The 13,598-nt window shown below is 35.0% G+C and overlaps 1 protein-coding gene across 7 annotated transcripts in view; it reads right to left on the reverse strand.

Moving 5' to 3' along the window:
• Positions 1-5,965: 5,965 nt before the first annotated feature.
• LOC106982877 (sodium channel protein type 3 subunit alpha) overlaps positions 5,966-13,598 on the reverse strand; it is a 113,992-nt gene continuing 106,359 nt past the window's right edge. For all 7 annotated transcript variants that reach the window (XM_027055590.2, XM_027055589.2, XM_053215196.1 and 4 more), the window contains 4 exons: positions 12,851-12,988; positions 11,568-11,672; positions 9,281-9,551; positions 5,966-8,764 (listed from right to left, as the gene is read on the reverse strand). In XM_027055590.2, the coding sequence (XP_026911391.1) occupies positions 7,569-8,764; positions 9,281-9,551; positions 11,568-11,672; positions 12,851-12,988 (1,710 nt within the window). In that variant the 3' untranslated portion in view covers positions 5,966-7,568. The remainder of the gene's footprint in view (positions 8,765-9,280; positions 9,552-11,567; positions 11,673-12,850; positions 12,989-13,598) is intronic.

Here is a 13,598-nt window from a genome sequence, read left to right on the forward strand (position 1 = left end):
ATAGTTCTTATCTTAATGGGGATGATGTGAGGATTATCATGTGAGGTATTTGAAAAATGATTAGAACATAATAAGCACTCATAGCAGAATGACTATTATTAATTTTCACCAGGTTATTTTGTACTTTTTTCTTATTTTTTTCTATTTTTCTCTTCCTTCTTATACTTTTGAGTTTATTAAATGTCAAGGTATTTCATTTTTCTCCTGTACAGTTTTAATCATTTTGTTCTATTTCTTGTCTTTCTATGTATACCCTTGAAATTTTAGTAAGCATTCTAAGCAAAGGTAAAAGTTACTATCGTTATCATGCTGCTGAACAATAAAATTAGAATTCTTGAACTCTCAACAACAAATGTTTTCATTTCTTTTTATTCTTAAAGATATTTTGGAGGCACCCAGGTGGCTCAGTCAGTTAAGCATCTGACTTTGGCTTAGGTTATCATCTTGCGATTCATGGGTTCAAGCCCCATGTCGGGCTCTGTGCTGACAGCTCAAGCCTGGAGCCTGCTTCAGATTCTGTGTCTCCCTCTCTCTCTGCCCCTCCCCTGCTCACATTCTGTCAACAATAAATAATATTAAAAAATTAATAATAAAAAAGATATTTTTTCCTGGTCATATATTAATTTTAACAATAATTTGTGGCGTCCATTTTTACTATATACTTTTAAGAATTTTTTCTTATACTTTTTGTTCTGAAATTTTATTAAGATATTCCTGGATATGGTTTTCTTTTATCTTAATTAGGGTTTTTATGATTTTTGAATGTCAGGATTTGTGTCCCTTTTCAATAATAAAGAATTTTTAGTCATTTTGTAATCAAATATTGCCTTCCCCCTAATATGTTAATTCTCCTTTTGGAATTGCAGGCATTTTACACCTTCTCACCTATACCAAAATTCTCTTAAGAGTTTCTTACATTTTAGCTTTTTGCCTTTGCTATTTTGCTTGTAAGTTTTTCAGATTCTCAGTCATGACTTCTCTCTTCAGTTCTAAGTAACCTGATATTTAAGTCTTGCACATTGTTTTAATTTCAGTCATTCTTTATTTCTAGAGAAGGCATAGTATGCTTCTTCAAGTATGTCTCATAATGTTTATTTCTTGCCATTATTCATATTTGAATCCCTCTTTTTAAAAGTTATTGAACATACTTATATCCTATATCCAAAGAATTTATGGATATGTTCCCCCTGTGTCATCTGGCAGCTTTGCTTTGTTTGTTTTGTTATTTCTCTTATTGTGAGTTCATGTTTCTTGGACTTTGTGGGAAATCGTTGAGGCCTGGCTTGAGGTGTGTCTTTCAGAAAGGATTTCAGTTAATTTCTAATAGAAGCCTACAACCACTAGCAACTTGTGTCTACTTTAAATGGAATTTTTGGCTTCTACTATTTTGTACTAGACAAATAGTATAAATTTGGGCCATAAACCCAGGTGAATTCTAGGCCAATAGCTATGAGTCTCAAGAAAGACTTTTCTCCATGAACTCAGAACTAAGACAAGACAGAAAATGTGCTTGCTAAGTTGCTTTCCTATTTGCTTTTGTAATAATTGATTTTCAAAAATGCTCTTACTAAGTGTGTAGCTTTTTGAAAAAAAAAGTGTATAGATTTTTGTGTGTCTTGAATTTATTTGGGATCTCTGACCCATATTGGATTCAAATCTTTGTCTTCTATTTCTTGTACCTAGGCCTGTTGTTTTTTTCTTCTAAGAGAGAGAGAGAACTTGGAAGGGGAAGGGCAGAGGAAGAGGGAGAGAGAGAATTCCAAGCAGCCTCTGCGCTGTCCTTTCAGTTCCCACAGAGCTGGATATGGGGCTTGATCTCACAAAATTCTGTATCTAGGCAGTTTAAACCAAGCTCTAGGTCACTGGGATCAATAGAGGCCCACAGAGTATCATCTGACTTAGTGCTTGCTTACCTTTGTCCATCAGCCCCAGGGACTTTCCCTTGCTTTCTTGTAAGCCCAGTTATACATTAAAAAGATCTTTTGACAATATTTTATCCTCCATTTTTAGGTATTTTTGATAGGAGGGCTTTAGGGTAGTATTAGTGTATTATCAGTGTACTCATGAATTGTTTAAGAATATCTAGATTAAAATAGTGAGATAAAACCTGAGTCCTTAAGTCTGTTTTTATCTATGCAAAATATTTCTACTGAAGACAACTCATTAAATTGTTTCACTGATAGAGTTAATGAAATGAAGTTTTTTGTTTCAGTAGTTTTTGTTAGGTAAAAAACATTATTTGTAGGCATAGTTACTAGCTATATAGTATTTCCAAAATGTTTGTATATATTTCAACTGATTATAAAGGTGGACTGTCTGAATTTAGATGCTAATAAATATGTGAATTGTCCTCCACAAGGACTGAAAAAGTTTATTAATATTATTATTTGGCACTTAAATATATTTGTGTGTTCCTGCAAGAATCAGTTCTACTAGCAATGTAACTGAATGCTGATAGTCACATACTCTGCTAGTCACTAAGGAAAGAAGGATGATGAAATTAATGAAACATGTCCCGTACATTGGATGTACTACAATCTATTAAGAAGAGATAAATACAGAGGAGTTAATACAGGCACAGTTGAGCCACACCATCATGGATGCACATTAGAAAATCTGAGGAGAAATAATTCTACTTGAGGAACTCTGAGGAAGCTTCCTAAATGATGATTTTTCTTGAACCAGTTATTGAAAGATAAGCAAATATTTGCCAGGGGGGGAAAAAAAGAGGGAAGGGTGTTTCAGGCAAAGACAGTAGGTGTGCAAGACAGGAGAGATGTCGAAACATTATGTAACTGGCGAGTGTGTGATTCTGAGGGATAAGGGACATGAGTTGTCGAGTGATGGCCAGTGATGGATGATAGCAATGGAATAGGTGAGGGGCAGATTAGGCAGGGATTTGTTTGTCTGTTCATTTGTTTCTACTCCGTAATTGGAAGGGAAAATTGATTTTTCTGAGCAATAGGGTGCTGTCAGGTTTAGAAGGTTTTTGATATGTACTTCAGTATGTGAACTGGCTGAATTATGGAGAACAGAGACATTCTAGAGAGAAGAAGAGAGAAGAAATACTGCTAACAAAAGAATCCATAGGCGTCAGTAACAACAAAAGTTTTTGAAAAGAATAAAATGTTTTAGATGTTATTGTAGGAAAATGATGTACAGGGGCAGCTGGGTGGCTCAGTTGGTTAAGTGTCTGACTTCAGCTCAGGTCATGATGTTGCACTTCGTGGGGTTGAGCCCCGTGTTGGGCTCTGTGCTGACAGCTCAGAGCCCGGAGCCTGCTTTGGATTCTGTGCCTCCCTCTCTGCTCCTCCTCCGCTTGCACTCTGTCTCTCTCTCTGTCTCTCTCAAAAATGAATAAACACTAAAAAAAAAAAAAAAAAAGAAAAGAAGAAAATTATGTGCATCTTTTATTCTTTTGTAATAACAACAGTACTCTAGATAATATAAGACTGAAGCCCTACTTAAAATTTTGTGGAAAATGTTAATTAATGGCAAAGAAGAAACAAATACACTTGTGGCTCTAGACAATGTTACAGTAAAACTCTAAAGTATTAGTCACTTTGTTTTAATCACTTTTGTTATATATCAGGTGTTGTCTTTTAGAAATCTGTAACACTGGGGTGCCTGGGTGGCTCAGTTGGTTAAGCTTCTGACTCTTGATTTCGGCTCAGGTCATTATCTCATGGTTCATGAGATCAAGCCCCATGTCAGCTCCATGCTGACAGCACAGAGCCTGCTTGGGATTATCTTCCTCTCATTCTGTCCCTACCCCCGCTTGTGCTATCTCTCAAAATAAATAAACTTAAAAAAAACACTATAAGACTGTAAAGAGGAAATAATAGCCATCCTTTGAGTTATTTAAAGAATCCTTCACTTTGTGGTATAAAATCTTTGAAGACAAGAAAACTTTTTTCTTAATGGGGCTTTAGTGAAAGCCAAATGTGTTTCTGTCTATTTAAGGTTATATAATCTTTTAAAGGTTTATTAGCAATTCATATTTTCTCATTATTACCCATATAGAAAAAAATTACTCAGTTTGACTAGACAATTTGATTTTGAACATAGAATTTTAAAATTAGAGACCTACTATGAGAGACAACAGCCCCATTCAACAGAGGAGGAATCTGAGGGGCCAGAATTTGATCTGCCTGAATTGCATTGCTCATTTGGTACCAGAACTGATACTGAAAGACAAGTGTTAGAACACTTGGTCTGGTCTTTTTGGTATTTTCCATTTCTGCAAAAATGGTCAGTAAGAACATTGTTTATGATTACTACTGAGTGGTTTGAAATGCACAAAAATGATTTTCATGTTATTTTACTGTATTCTAGTTATTTGAAAACTTGTAAATACCTAATTTACATAGCCATTATCTTTTCCCTGTAATATTTTTAAACTGGAATACTCATTTTTTTTCCTGCATGCAAATGTTCTTCCCTACTATAGGGCAGCCATTGGTGGGTTTAAGTTTCTTTAATTTCATAGTTTAATATCTGTGTCTAAGTGGATTATTTCTAATGTATTATTTTAAACAGAATTCTGTCATGAAGTTCAATAACAGAACAGAAGGATTTTTCTTGTGGAATTAGTTATTTTAAAAAAAATCTATCAACTTACATTAACAGCTCTATATTCTGAACAGTATTTTCAGAATATCCTTTAGCTAGAGAGGTATATTTTTTAAAGTGTTTGTTTGTTTGTTTGTTTGTTTGTTTGTTTCAACTGAAGGCTCTTGTGACTATTTTGGAAGATGATCATTTAGATGCAATGCATATCAATTAATAGAATACTTGGTTAAGATTATATGATGGGATGCATAAAAAGGCTATGGGTTTTGCAAAGTAATACTTGACTTCTCTCTGGTATTGGCGGGCTCTGAAAATTGACTTTAGCAGAAAGGAGCCCATGAATTCCAATGAAGTCAGCTTATATCATTTGTGTTGAGGAAATTATGAAATGCATATTTAAATTCACTTCGTCTTCAAATAAATATGCCTTACAACTGGGATTTTCCACTGAGACTAAACATTTGGTTTTGACATGACATAAGTCCAAGGGCCCTGAAAAAAATAGTTAACATAAATTCTCAATCATTAATGCTATAATTAATACTACATTTATAAATAGGAATTCGTAAGACACATTTAAATAACAATGTATGTAACCTTTGTTAGCTACCAAGAAGTTTGGAGATGGTATAGGGAACACTGAGAAGAACTGAGCCAAGGCAAGGACTTGGAATTGACAACTATTATCGATGATGACTATTATTGTTATAGAAACCATAAGTTGGAACATGTGGATTTGATCCTTTTGCACACAAAAAAGTTCACAAAAACTGCTTTTCATAGCTTTTATTCTGTAGTACTGTTTGGTAGACCATACATTAGGTTGTTGTAAAATCCATGTGAACTTTTATGTATACAAATGTCAGATCAAGTGCGGGTTTCATTAATTATGTATATTTTAAACTTCCATCAATAAAAAAAAAACAGAGGCCAAGATATTAAATATAAAAAATGAAATATTTATTCTTTTGGCTCAATAATAATGTAGCTCACCATTCTTTTTAGTAATAGCAATTCCCTGCATGCAGTTCATCAGTACACTACAAGTAAATAGTTTTGTAAAAGGTTAACATTAAACTTTTGGTTTGTGCAAAAAACAAAAATTTATATCATATTAGGTAATTGCACAACTTTGCCACTTTGTTCATGGCTAAAAAGGACAGAGCCTGTGTTATTTCTCTAATAGCTATAGTGTAGCAAGAATTAAAAAAATAAGACTAGTCTGCATAAGCAAATACTACAAAAGTTTGAGTAAAAAAAAAAACTTCCATGAATAACGGGTAATATTGAGGCAACCATAGTTGGTAAAAAATGATCCATGTTTGAATTTTTGACAATGTCTCTCCTATTGGAATGGTAGAAAATATATTATAACAAAGAAATCCACAAAACCCATTGTCTAACTTTTATTTTAGGAAATTATCCATTGAAAAGTCTTATGGATTCAAAAGTTTGGAGTTGTGATTAAAAATAAAAAGCAAAAGCATAAAGTAAAATAAATCGCCATGTCATCAACCTGAAAATAATTTTCTTATGTACAAAATGCAACAAATAAAATTGATCATATTTTTACATTATTTATATTTAAACAAGTTTTAGACATATTTTTAGCAAAAGTTCACAAGGTTTTGACAATAGGCAGTGCGCAGTGTGTTTCCTTGAAATATAGAGAGACACCATATGACACTCAAGTTGAATTAAAAATGCAAAAATAAAGGTACTTTTAAATAACTGCAAGCTATTCTGCTTGACATACTAGATAGAGCTGTTTGAATTCACTCTACCAACATGTGACTGCTAACCAAGGCTTGTGAAGAATGAATTGGGTAGAATAGAGCAGCATAGGCAATATTAACATGCATTAGTGATAGTCTTCAAACTATTTATGTTTAATGAATGGTACAGGATACATCCCTGTTGGAAGATTGCAAAAGACATATACACTGTGGTACATATTTGACTTAACAGAAGTTGTTGATCTGGATATGTGTATCTATATGTATATATATACATTATATATACATATACATATATATTTCTACCCAAACATGCACCACAGGATAAAATAACTATTTACATAACAGGGGGTGTTGAATTGACATAAAATATCAGCTTTGCTGAGAGTAGAAGATGGCAAAGCAATACTGCAGCAGAAAGTGGGACAACTATTCTAAAGTGACACTTTAGATACACTTTTCTAGATTTTTGTTGTTTTGTTTTTGCAATGCATTTAACCAAATTAAATATAGAGCTCTGGAACTTAGAATAAAATTTGCACTTGCTGAAACAATTGTTGCATAAAAATAATCCTTTAAAAATTAGAGGAGACTGTACAGGCACATAACTGTTCAGATGTAAATAAATATAACAGACCAAAACACTTTCAAAATTAAAGTCTTCTAGAAAATGGAAGTACCTGAACTTACTGACATTAGAATATTTTTTTTCTGGTTTTAAGCAAGAATTTTATCTCTCAAAACACTTTTGCTCATTGTTTAAGAGATTTATGGAGGAGGAACACAGGGCTCTTATATACTTTTTTCTCAACTTAAACTGCATTTACAAAAATAGTGACATAGTATTATGAATAAACTATGAATTAGGGAGCAAGGAGATCCACCAGAACAAATTTTGTAAAAATATGGCAGATATGGAAGTTAAAAATAGAGTGGATGCAAGTACTGTACTAAAGGTGTTTGGTGTAGTTACAATGATCACTTTGCACAATTATCCCTACAGTCTAGGTAGCCATTGAGTTTCTCTTCAGCAGTGTCAGCTGGTAAGGAAAACAGCAACCTCTTGTCAATCTTGTTGATACCCTGACTCACAGAGTTGTAGTCATGGTGAGGTCACTGTCTTGTTATAGGCACTGACCATGAGTATTTGTTAAAACAGTCAGTTTGGCATAGACCTCCTCTGGGAGTCCAGTTGACACTTAGACTTTACCATCGTAGGCTGTAAACAATTGATCACAAGGATACTTCTTTGTTTCTTTTTTACTTTTGAGTTTCCCTGACCTCTTTCCCTTTGCTTTCTTTTTCTGGTTTGTCTTTCTCAAACTTTTCTTTGTCTGGCTTTGTTACGCTGTCATAGGAAGGAGGAGATGTGGTAGAGGAGCTTCCATCTGTTTTTTCGGGGGTGGAGTTTCCATTTAATTTGTCAATAATCATGTCTTCTTTTATAGGTAGGTCAATCCTTCCTTTAATTGCCTCTTTGTTATATTCACTTGATACTTTTTTTAACCTTTGCCTTAAAAGATAACATCTGAAGTTACGCTGAATGATAGCAGCAGACACCTCCTCTTGCTTGCGTTTCAGAGTGGTTGTGATGGGTTCGTAGGAGACTTTGGAGGGGTTCGATGCCATGAACCGGTCCTCCATCTGTATTCGAAGGGCATCCATCTCTCCACTCTCGCCCAAAACACGCTTTGTGAAGGCAAATAAGATGTCAAGACAATGGATCCGGTCGCCACTGACCATGGGCAGGTCCATGGCAATGAGCTGGACTTTGTTTGGTTTTGCTATGAGGAGAGGAGGATCTAGGGCAGCTGCAAAATCAGAGAGCTTGGAGAACTCTATAAACTGGGTGGCATCAGGATCAAACTTCTCCCAAACCTCATAGAACATCTCAAAGTCATCCTCACTCAGGGGCTCTGCACTTTCCTCAGTAGCGACACTGAAGTTCTCCAGGATGACAGCGATGTACATGTTCACCACAACTAGAAACGATATGATGATGTAACTGACAAAAAAGAAAATCCCCACAGATGGGTTCCCGCAGTCTCCCTTAACAGAGCTTCCAGGATGAATTGTGTCAGGATCACAGTCAGGTGGTGCACTATTAAGAATAGGTGCTAGCAATCCATCCCAGCCAGCAGAGGTGGTAATTTGGAACAGGCAGATCATGCTGTTGCCAAAGGTCTCAAAGTTGAACATGTCATCAATTCCAGCTTCCTTTTTAACATAGGCAAAATTGGACATTCCAAAGATGGCGTAGATGAACATGACCAGGAAGAGCAGGAGGCCGATGTTAAACAAGGCGGGAAGGGACATCATCAGAGCAAAGAGCAGCGTGCGGATCCCCTTCGCCCCTTTGATCAGACGCAAGATTCGACCAATCCTGGCGAGACGGATCACTCGGAACAAGGTAGGGGACACGAAGTATTTTTCTATCAGCTCGGCCAGAAACATGCCTGTGGAAAATATACAAATGAGCTAAACAGTGAATATCTTATGCTTATATGAACGCTTTATCTTTGCAAGGGGTGGGAAAACAGCAAGATTGTGTATAAACTTTTACTAAATATTTGGGCCCACTCCCTAATGTTAGCAATTAAAGATTACAGAATTTTATTCAATCATTCTATAATGTCATAAGCCAATATAGATTTTTGGAAAATCCAACAAATTAAATAATCTCAGACAGTGTCATGGCAATTTAAGGTTATATATACTCAGTTACTATGAAGAGTTATCCCACACATGAAATGTGCTAATTACAAACAAAGGTTATTTCTGAAGTCTCCAAATATATTGTTTTTTTTACTCTTGAATACCAACATTCCTCAGTTAGAGGAAAATGAACAGCAGTGGTAAACTTTAGATTATACACATTATCATTCTCAGATCTAATTTCCATGTTACACAGCTGTCAGACCTTAGGGAACTTTACCTACAACTGTACCCCTCTGTAACTAAACCACTCTTACCTACAATGGAGAGAATCACTACCACAAAATCAAAAATGTTCCAGCCTATGGTGAAGTAGTAGTATCTGAGAGAGACGAGCTTCAGCACAAATTCTCCAGTGAACAGGATAATGAACACAAGGTTGATCCGGGACAAAACTAGAGTCATATATTTGCTCTGGTCATCAGTTTCCACCATCATGGTGACCATGTTGAGGCAGATGAGGATCATGATGCTGATATCAAAGACTTGCCTGGTTACAAAATCAAAGACCATTCCTTGGAATTTGTTCTAGAAAGAGAGAAGAAGAAGAGAGAGGGTTAATATGCATATTTCATAAATAATGATCCATTAAAATTGCAGGTGAAGTCCTTCCATATATGGCCATGAGATCTACACCCTTTTCACATTACTCCAAATAATTTTTCATGCTACATTTCTCTTCACATTAAAATACAAGAAGGAAATGAAAAAAGTCATATGATAAGAAAAAACATATTTGGTTTATTTAAGTTCCATGGAAAAACAAAACTCAGTAAAACATAAATTGGTGACAATTGGCTGTTAATATGTATGGGCTTTGCTTGATTTCAAATAACTATGATAGTTTTTACAAAAAAATCATGACAACTAATAATGAAGATTTAAAAAGTGAGCTGATACAGACAGACTTTTAGATGGATGAATACCCTAATTCATTTATCAGTACTTCAGGAATTTTGGTTTATATCTGATTTCCATCTCTCCCTTCTTAAAAATATTCATTTTCTATTTAATTATACCTCTTCTAACTATGTGTGTCTGTGTGTTCACTATCACTTTCTTCACCTCTTCATGCTTCAACAAAAATGTATGATTTGTTTTTTGTCTTATTATTAACAATCATCTCAGGAGTCACACACTTTTAAAGATTACTTATATGGCCATTAAATATAGTTCTATTAGGGAAATAAATTAATAATTTAGAATAAAAATACAAAATTTCACAGGTTACTGAAAATCAATTTCATGAGTTGACCAAGTTTCCTTTTCTTAAATATAATATTTAAACAAAATATTCAGTAAAGCAGGTTTATGCCCTTCTGTGTATCCTGCCCTACATCTCCCCTTGACTGTCCCCAACCTCAACTCCAAAACTCTTAAAAATATGGTAATGTGAAGTCATTTATAGTATTCACGAGACCTTGTCAAGTCCCAGTTCTGGCAATTATAAGCTTATGACTTTAGGTACAATATTTTACCTTTTGGGGGGGCCTCAGTTTCCTTATTCCTTACCCATCTAAGAAGATAGATAAGTTAGAGTACAGCTCTTGAACATAATCCATCACTATTATTATTATGAAGCTCTACAGAATATGCATTCTAAATAAGTCTTTTTCATCTTTGTGTATTTGGTGAAACAAACTACTTTGATGACACACTTTTCCTTTCTAAAAAGGTTAAGAATATTTTCTAGTCCTACAAATAGAGAGAACAAATAACATAGAGGGAAGTGATAGGGCAGGATGCAGTTTTCCAGACTCCATATTTTTTTTGTAAATTTTTTAATGTTTTTATTTATTTTTGAGAGGGGGGGAGGGGCAGAGAGAGATGGAGATACAGGATCCGAAGTAGGCTCCAGGCTCTGAGATGCCAGCATAGAGCCTGACACAGGGCCGAACTCACTAGGGAGATCATGACCTGAGCTGAAGTCGGATGCTTAACCAAATGAGCCACCCAGGCACCCCTCCAGACTTCATATTTATTTATTTTTTTTTTCAACGTTTATTTGTTTTTGGGACAGAGAGAGACAGAGCATGAACGGGGGAGGGGCAGAGAGAGAGGGAGACACAGAATCGGAAACAGGCTCCAGGCTCTGAGCCATCAGCCCAGAGCCCGACGCGGGGCTCGAACTCACGGACCCCGAGATCGTGACCTGGCTGAAGTCAGACGCTTAACCGACTGCGCCACCCAGGCGCCCCCAGACTTCATATTTAAATGGCAAAAAGTGCCATATAGCAAAATTGGGTGCATTCCTGACAGCAGCGGGTGGCAGCAGGAGTATGAAGGCTGCTTTGGAAGCAGTTATTAGGACCTCCAAGTTGGATGTTTTCAGTTGACAAACTGTAAGAACATTATCTCCTTTTTAAGAACTTAGTAACTTTTATTAAGTGTAGTGATTGTGAACTGTATTAAACAATGAACTTTACAATTAGGGCATATTACATATTAGTGATTATCGCCCAATATGTTCTCATCCCGAGCACTGCCAATTTCATCATATGGAAATAAGGCTTTAGAATATTAAAGAAGATGAGTAGTTCTTACTGCTGGCCGAGGTATAGGCTTCTGTGGTTTCTTGGATCCAAGTTTCTTCATTGCGTTGTAATACTTTTTCTGTTCCTCTGTCATAAAGATATCTTGACCTCCAAAGTAAAGATAAGTATAAAACTGGTTACAATCCCAACATGTGTTATAACGGCACTTGTATAAAAATATTTCTGACTCTATCTTTTAGTCTTTTCTCAGGTTTTAAATGGAAATTATATATATATATACATATACATATATGTATATATATACACACATACACACACATATATATACAAATACATGTATATATATATGTGTGTGTATGTGTGTATATATATATATATACTTTCCTCATTTAAATAAAATTCTGAGTACTTTATTATTATATAAAACCTCTAATAACGTAAATCTCTGATTAGTACAGGATCCTAATATGATTATATTATGTTTAGAAGGAAGCTCAGGGATCTCAAATAAATTTCCATGAAAGGAAAAAATGTTTTCTTAGTCTGTTTCACTGTTGACAGTTTTTATTTGTTCAATAATTAGAAGTCATTTCTGTATGCTAGAAAATGTACCTGGTATCAGAATTACATAGATATATGAGACACAATGTCTTGTTGCCATAAGGAGCAGTAGGGAAATGAAAATGGGTGGAAAATGCATAAGGGTATGAAAAAAAAGTATTACAGAAATCAAAATAAACTCTTAAGACTCAGAAACAGGCTTTATATATGAAGGTGCCATTAAGCTAGGCCTTAAAGGATGACTAGAGTTGTACTAGGCAGAGCATTCCAGGAAAAGAAAATACCCTATGTAAAGTCGTGTACAAGTCACGTACAAGAGCATGGCTTGTTCAGAAAGGGCAGAATATCCATGTAGCTATGTGTGTAGCATGTGATAGTAGTGATGGTAGGTGTTGACTGAGGAGTAGGGAAGTAGATCCAGAAATGTAGAAATGTGGTGTTGTGGGAGAAAATAAAGCTGGAAAACTGGGTGGAAATAATTCCTGAAAGATCTCTAAGTAAGGGTAAAGCTTTAGAGGAGGTCCCCTGGATGTTCTGAAGCAGTGGTCACATTAATGTCACAAAGACACTACAGCAACTCTGCAGAGGATGAACCTGGAGAGCAGTCACCAACTAGAGGCTGGAAACCCTGCAGCTGCACTGACTGTAAAGTGAACTGAGAAGAATAGAAAACTGATGTAAGTCTGTCCTGACCATGAGTATCCTGATGATTTGGATGTACAACAAACAGAACCTCAGAGTGGAGAAAGTTGAGAGCTGAGGAATACTTATCTTCTTTTTCTGTTGGTTGAAGTTATCTATGATTACACCAATGAATAGATTCAGAGTGAAGAATGACCCAAAGATGATAAAGATGACGAAGTATAAATACATATATAGATTTTCTTCATATACAGGCTGAAGTTTTACCTAAATAGTATTGAAAATATTAAATAATATTTAAAAATGTAATAAATACTTTAAATTATTAACAGTTTGGTGAGTGTTGTTACTTAATATAAAGCTATTTTCGCCTTGCGCTAGATACTCTTCTGCAAAAAAAAGTTCTTTTTTCAAACTAGTATAATCTAGGATAATGAAAGTTTGTAATTTTTATGATTGTTCCTGAATCTCTCTTTCCATTGTGGCTTACCTATACACATTTTTTAGAATAAATAACTGATAAAACAAGAAACATTTGAACCTATTATTAGTCATATAATTTTTTTTGCAGTACTTTAAATTTGGGTTTGGAGATGTTGGTTCTTTAAGATATGGCTTTAATAATAGAACATCAACTTCTAAGAGGAAAATGCAGTATAAACAGATGCGTTCTGAGGAATTTTTTAATTCCTATTTTCAAAATTGAGTTTCCCTGAAATTTCCTTGCTTTTTTTCGTGATATTTTTGGAAGCTGCTTTACAAACTCTGCTTTATCATACTCTCCAGGGAGAGGGAGAGACAAGTTACTTTCCCATGAGCAACATTTCTAATCTTGAGCCTTATTTATGGATCAGTCTGATGTCTTCTGATCTATGTA

The sequence above is a fragment of the Acinonyx jubatus genome, chromosome C1 (assembly GCF_027475565.1).
Source record: "Acinonyx jubatus isolate Ajub_Pintada_27869175 chromosome C1, VMU_Ajub_asm_v1.0, whole genome shotgun sequence".
Classification (NCBI taxonomy): Eukaryota; Metazoa; Chordata; class Mammalia; order Carnivora; family Felidae; genus Acinonyx; species Acinonyx jubatus.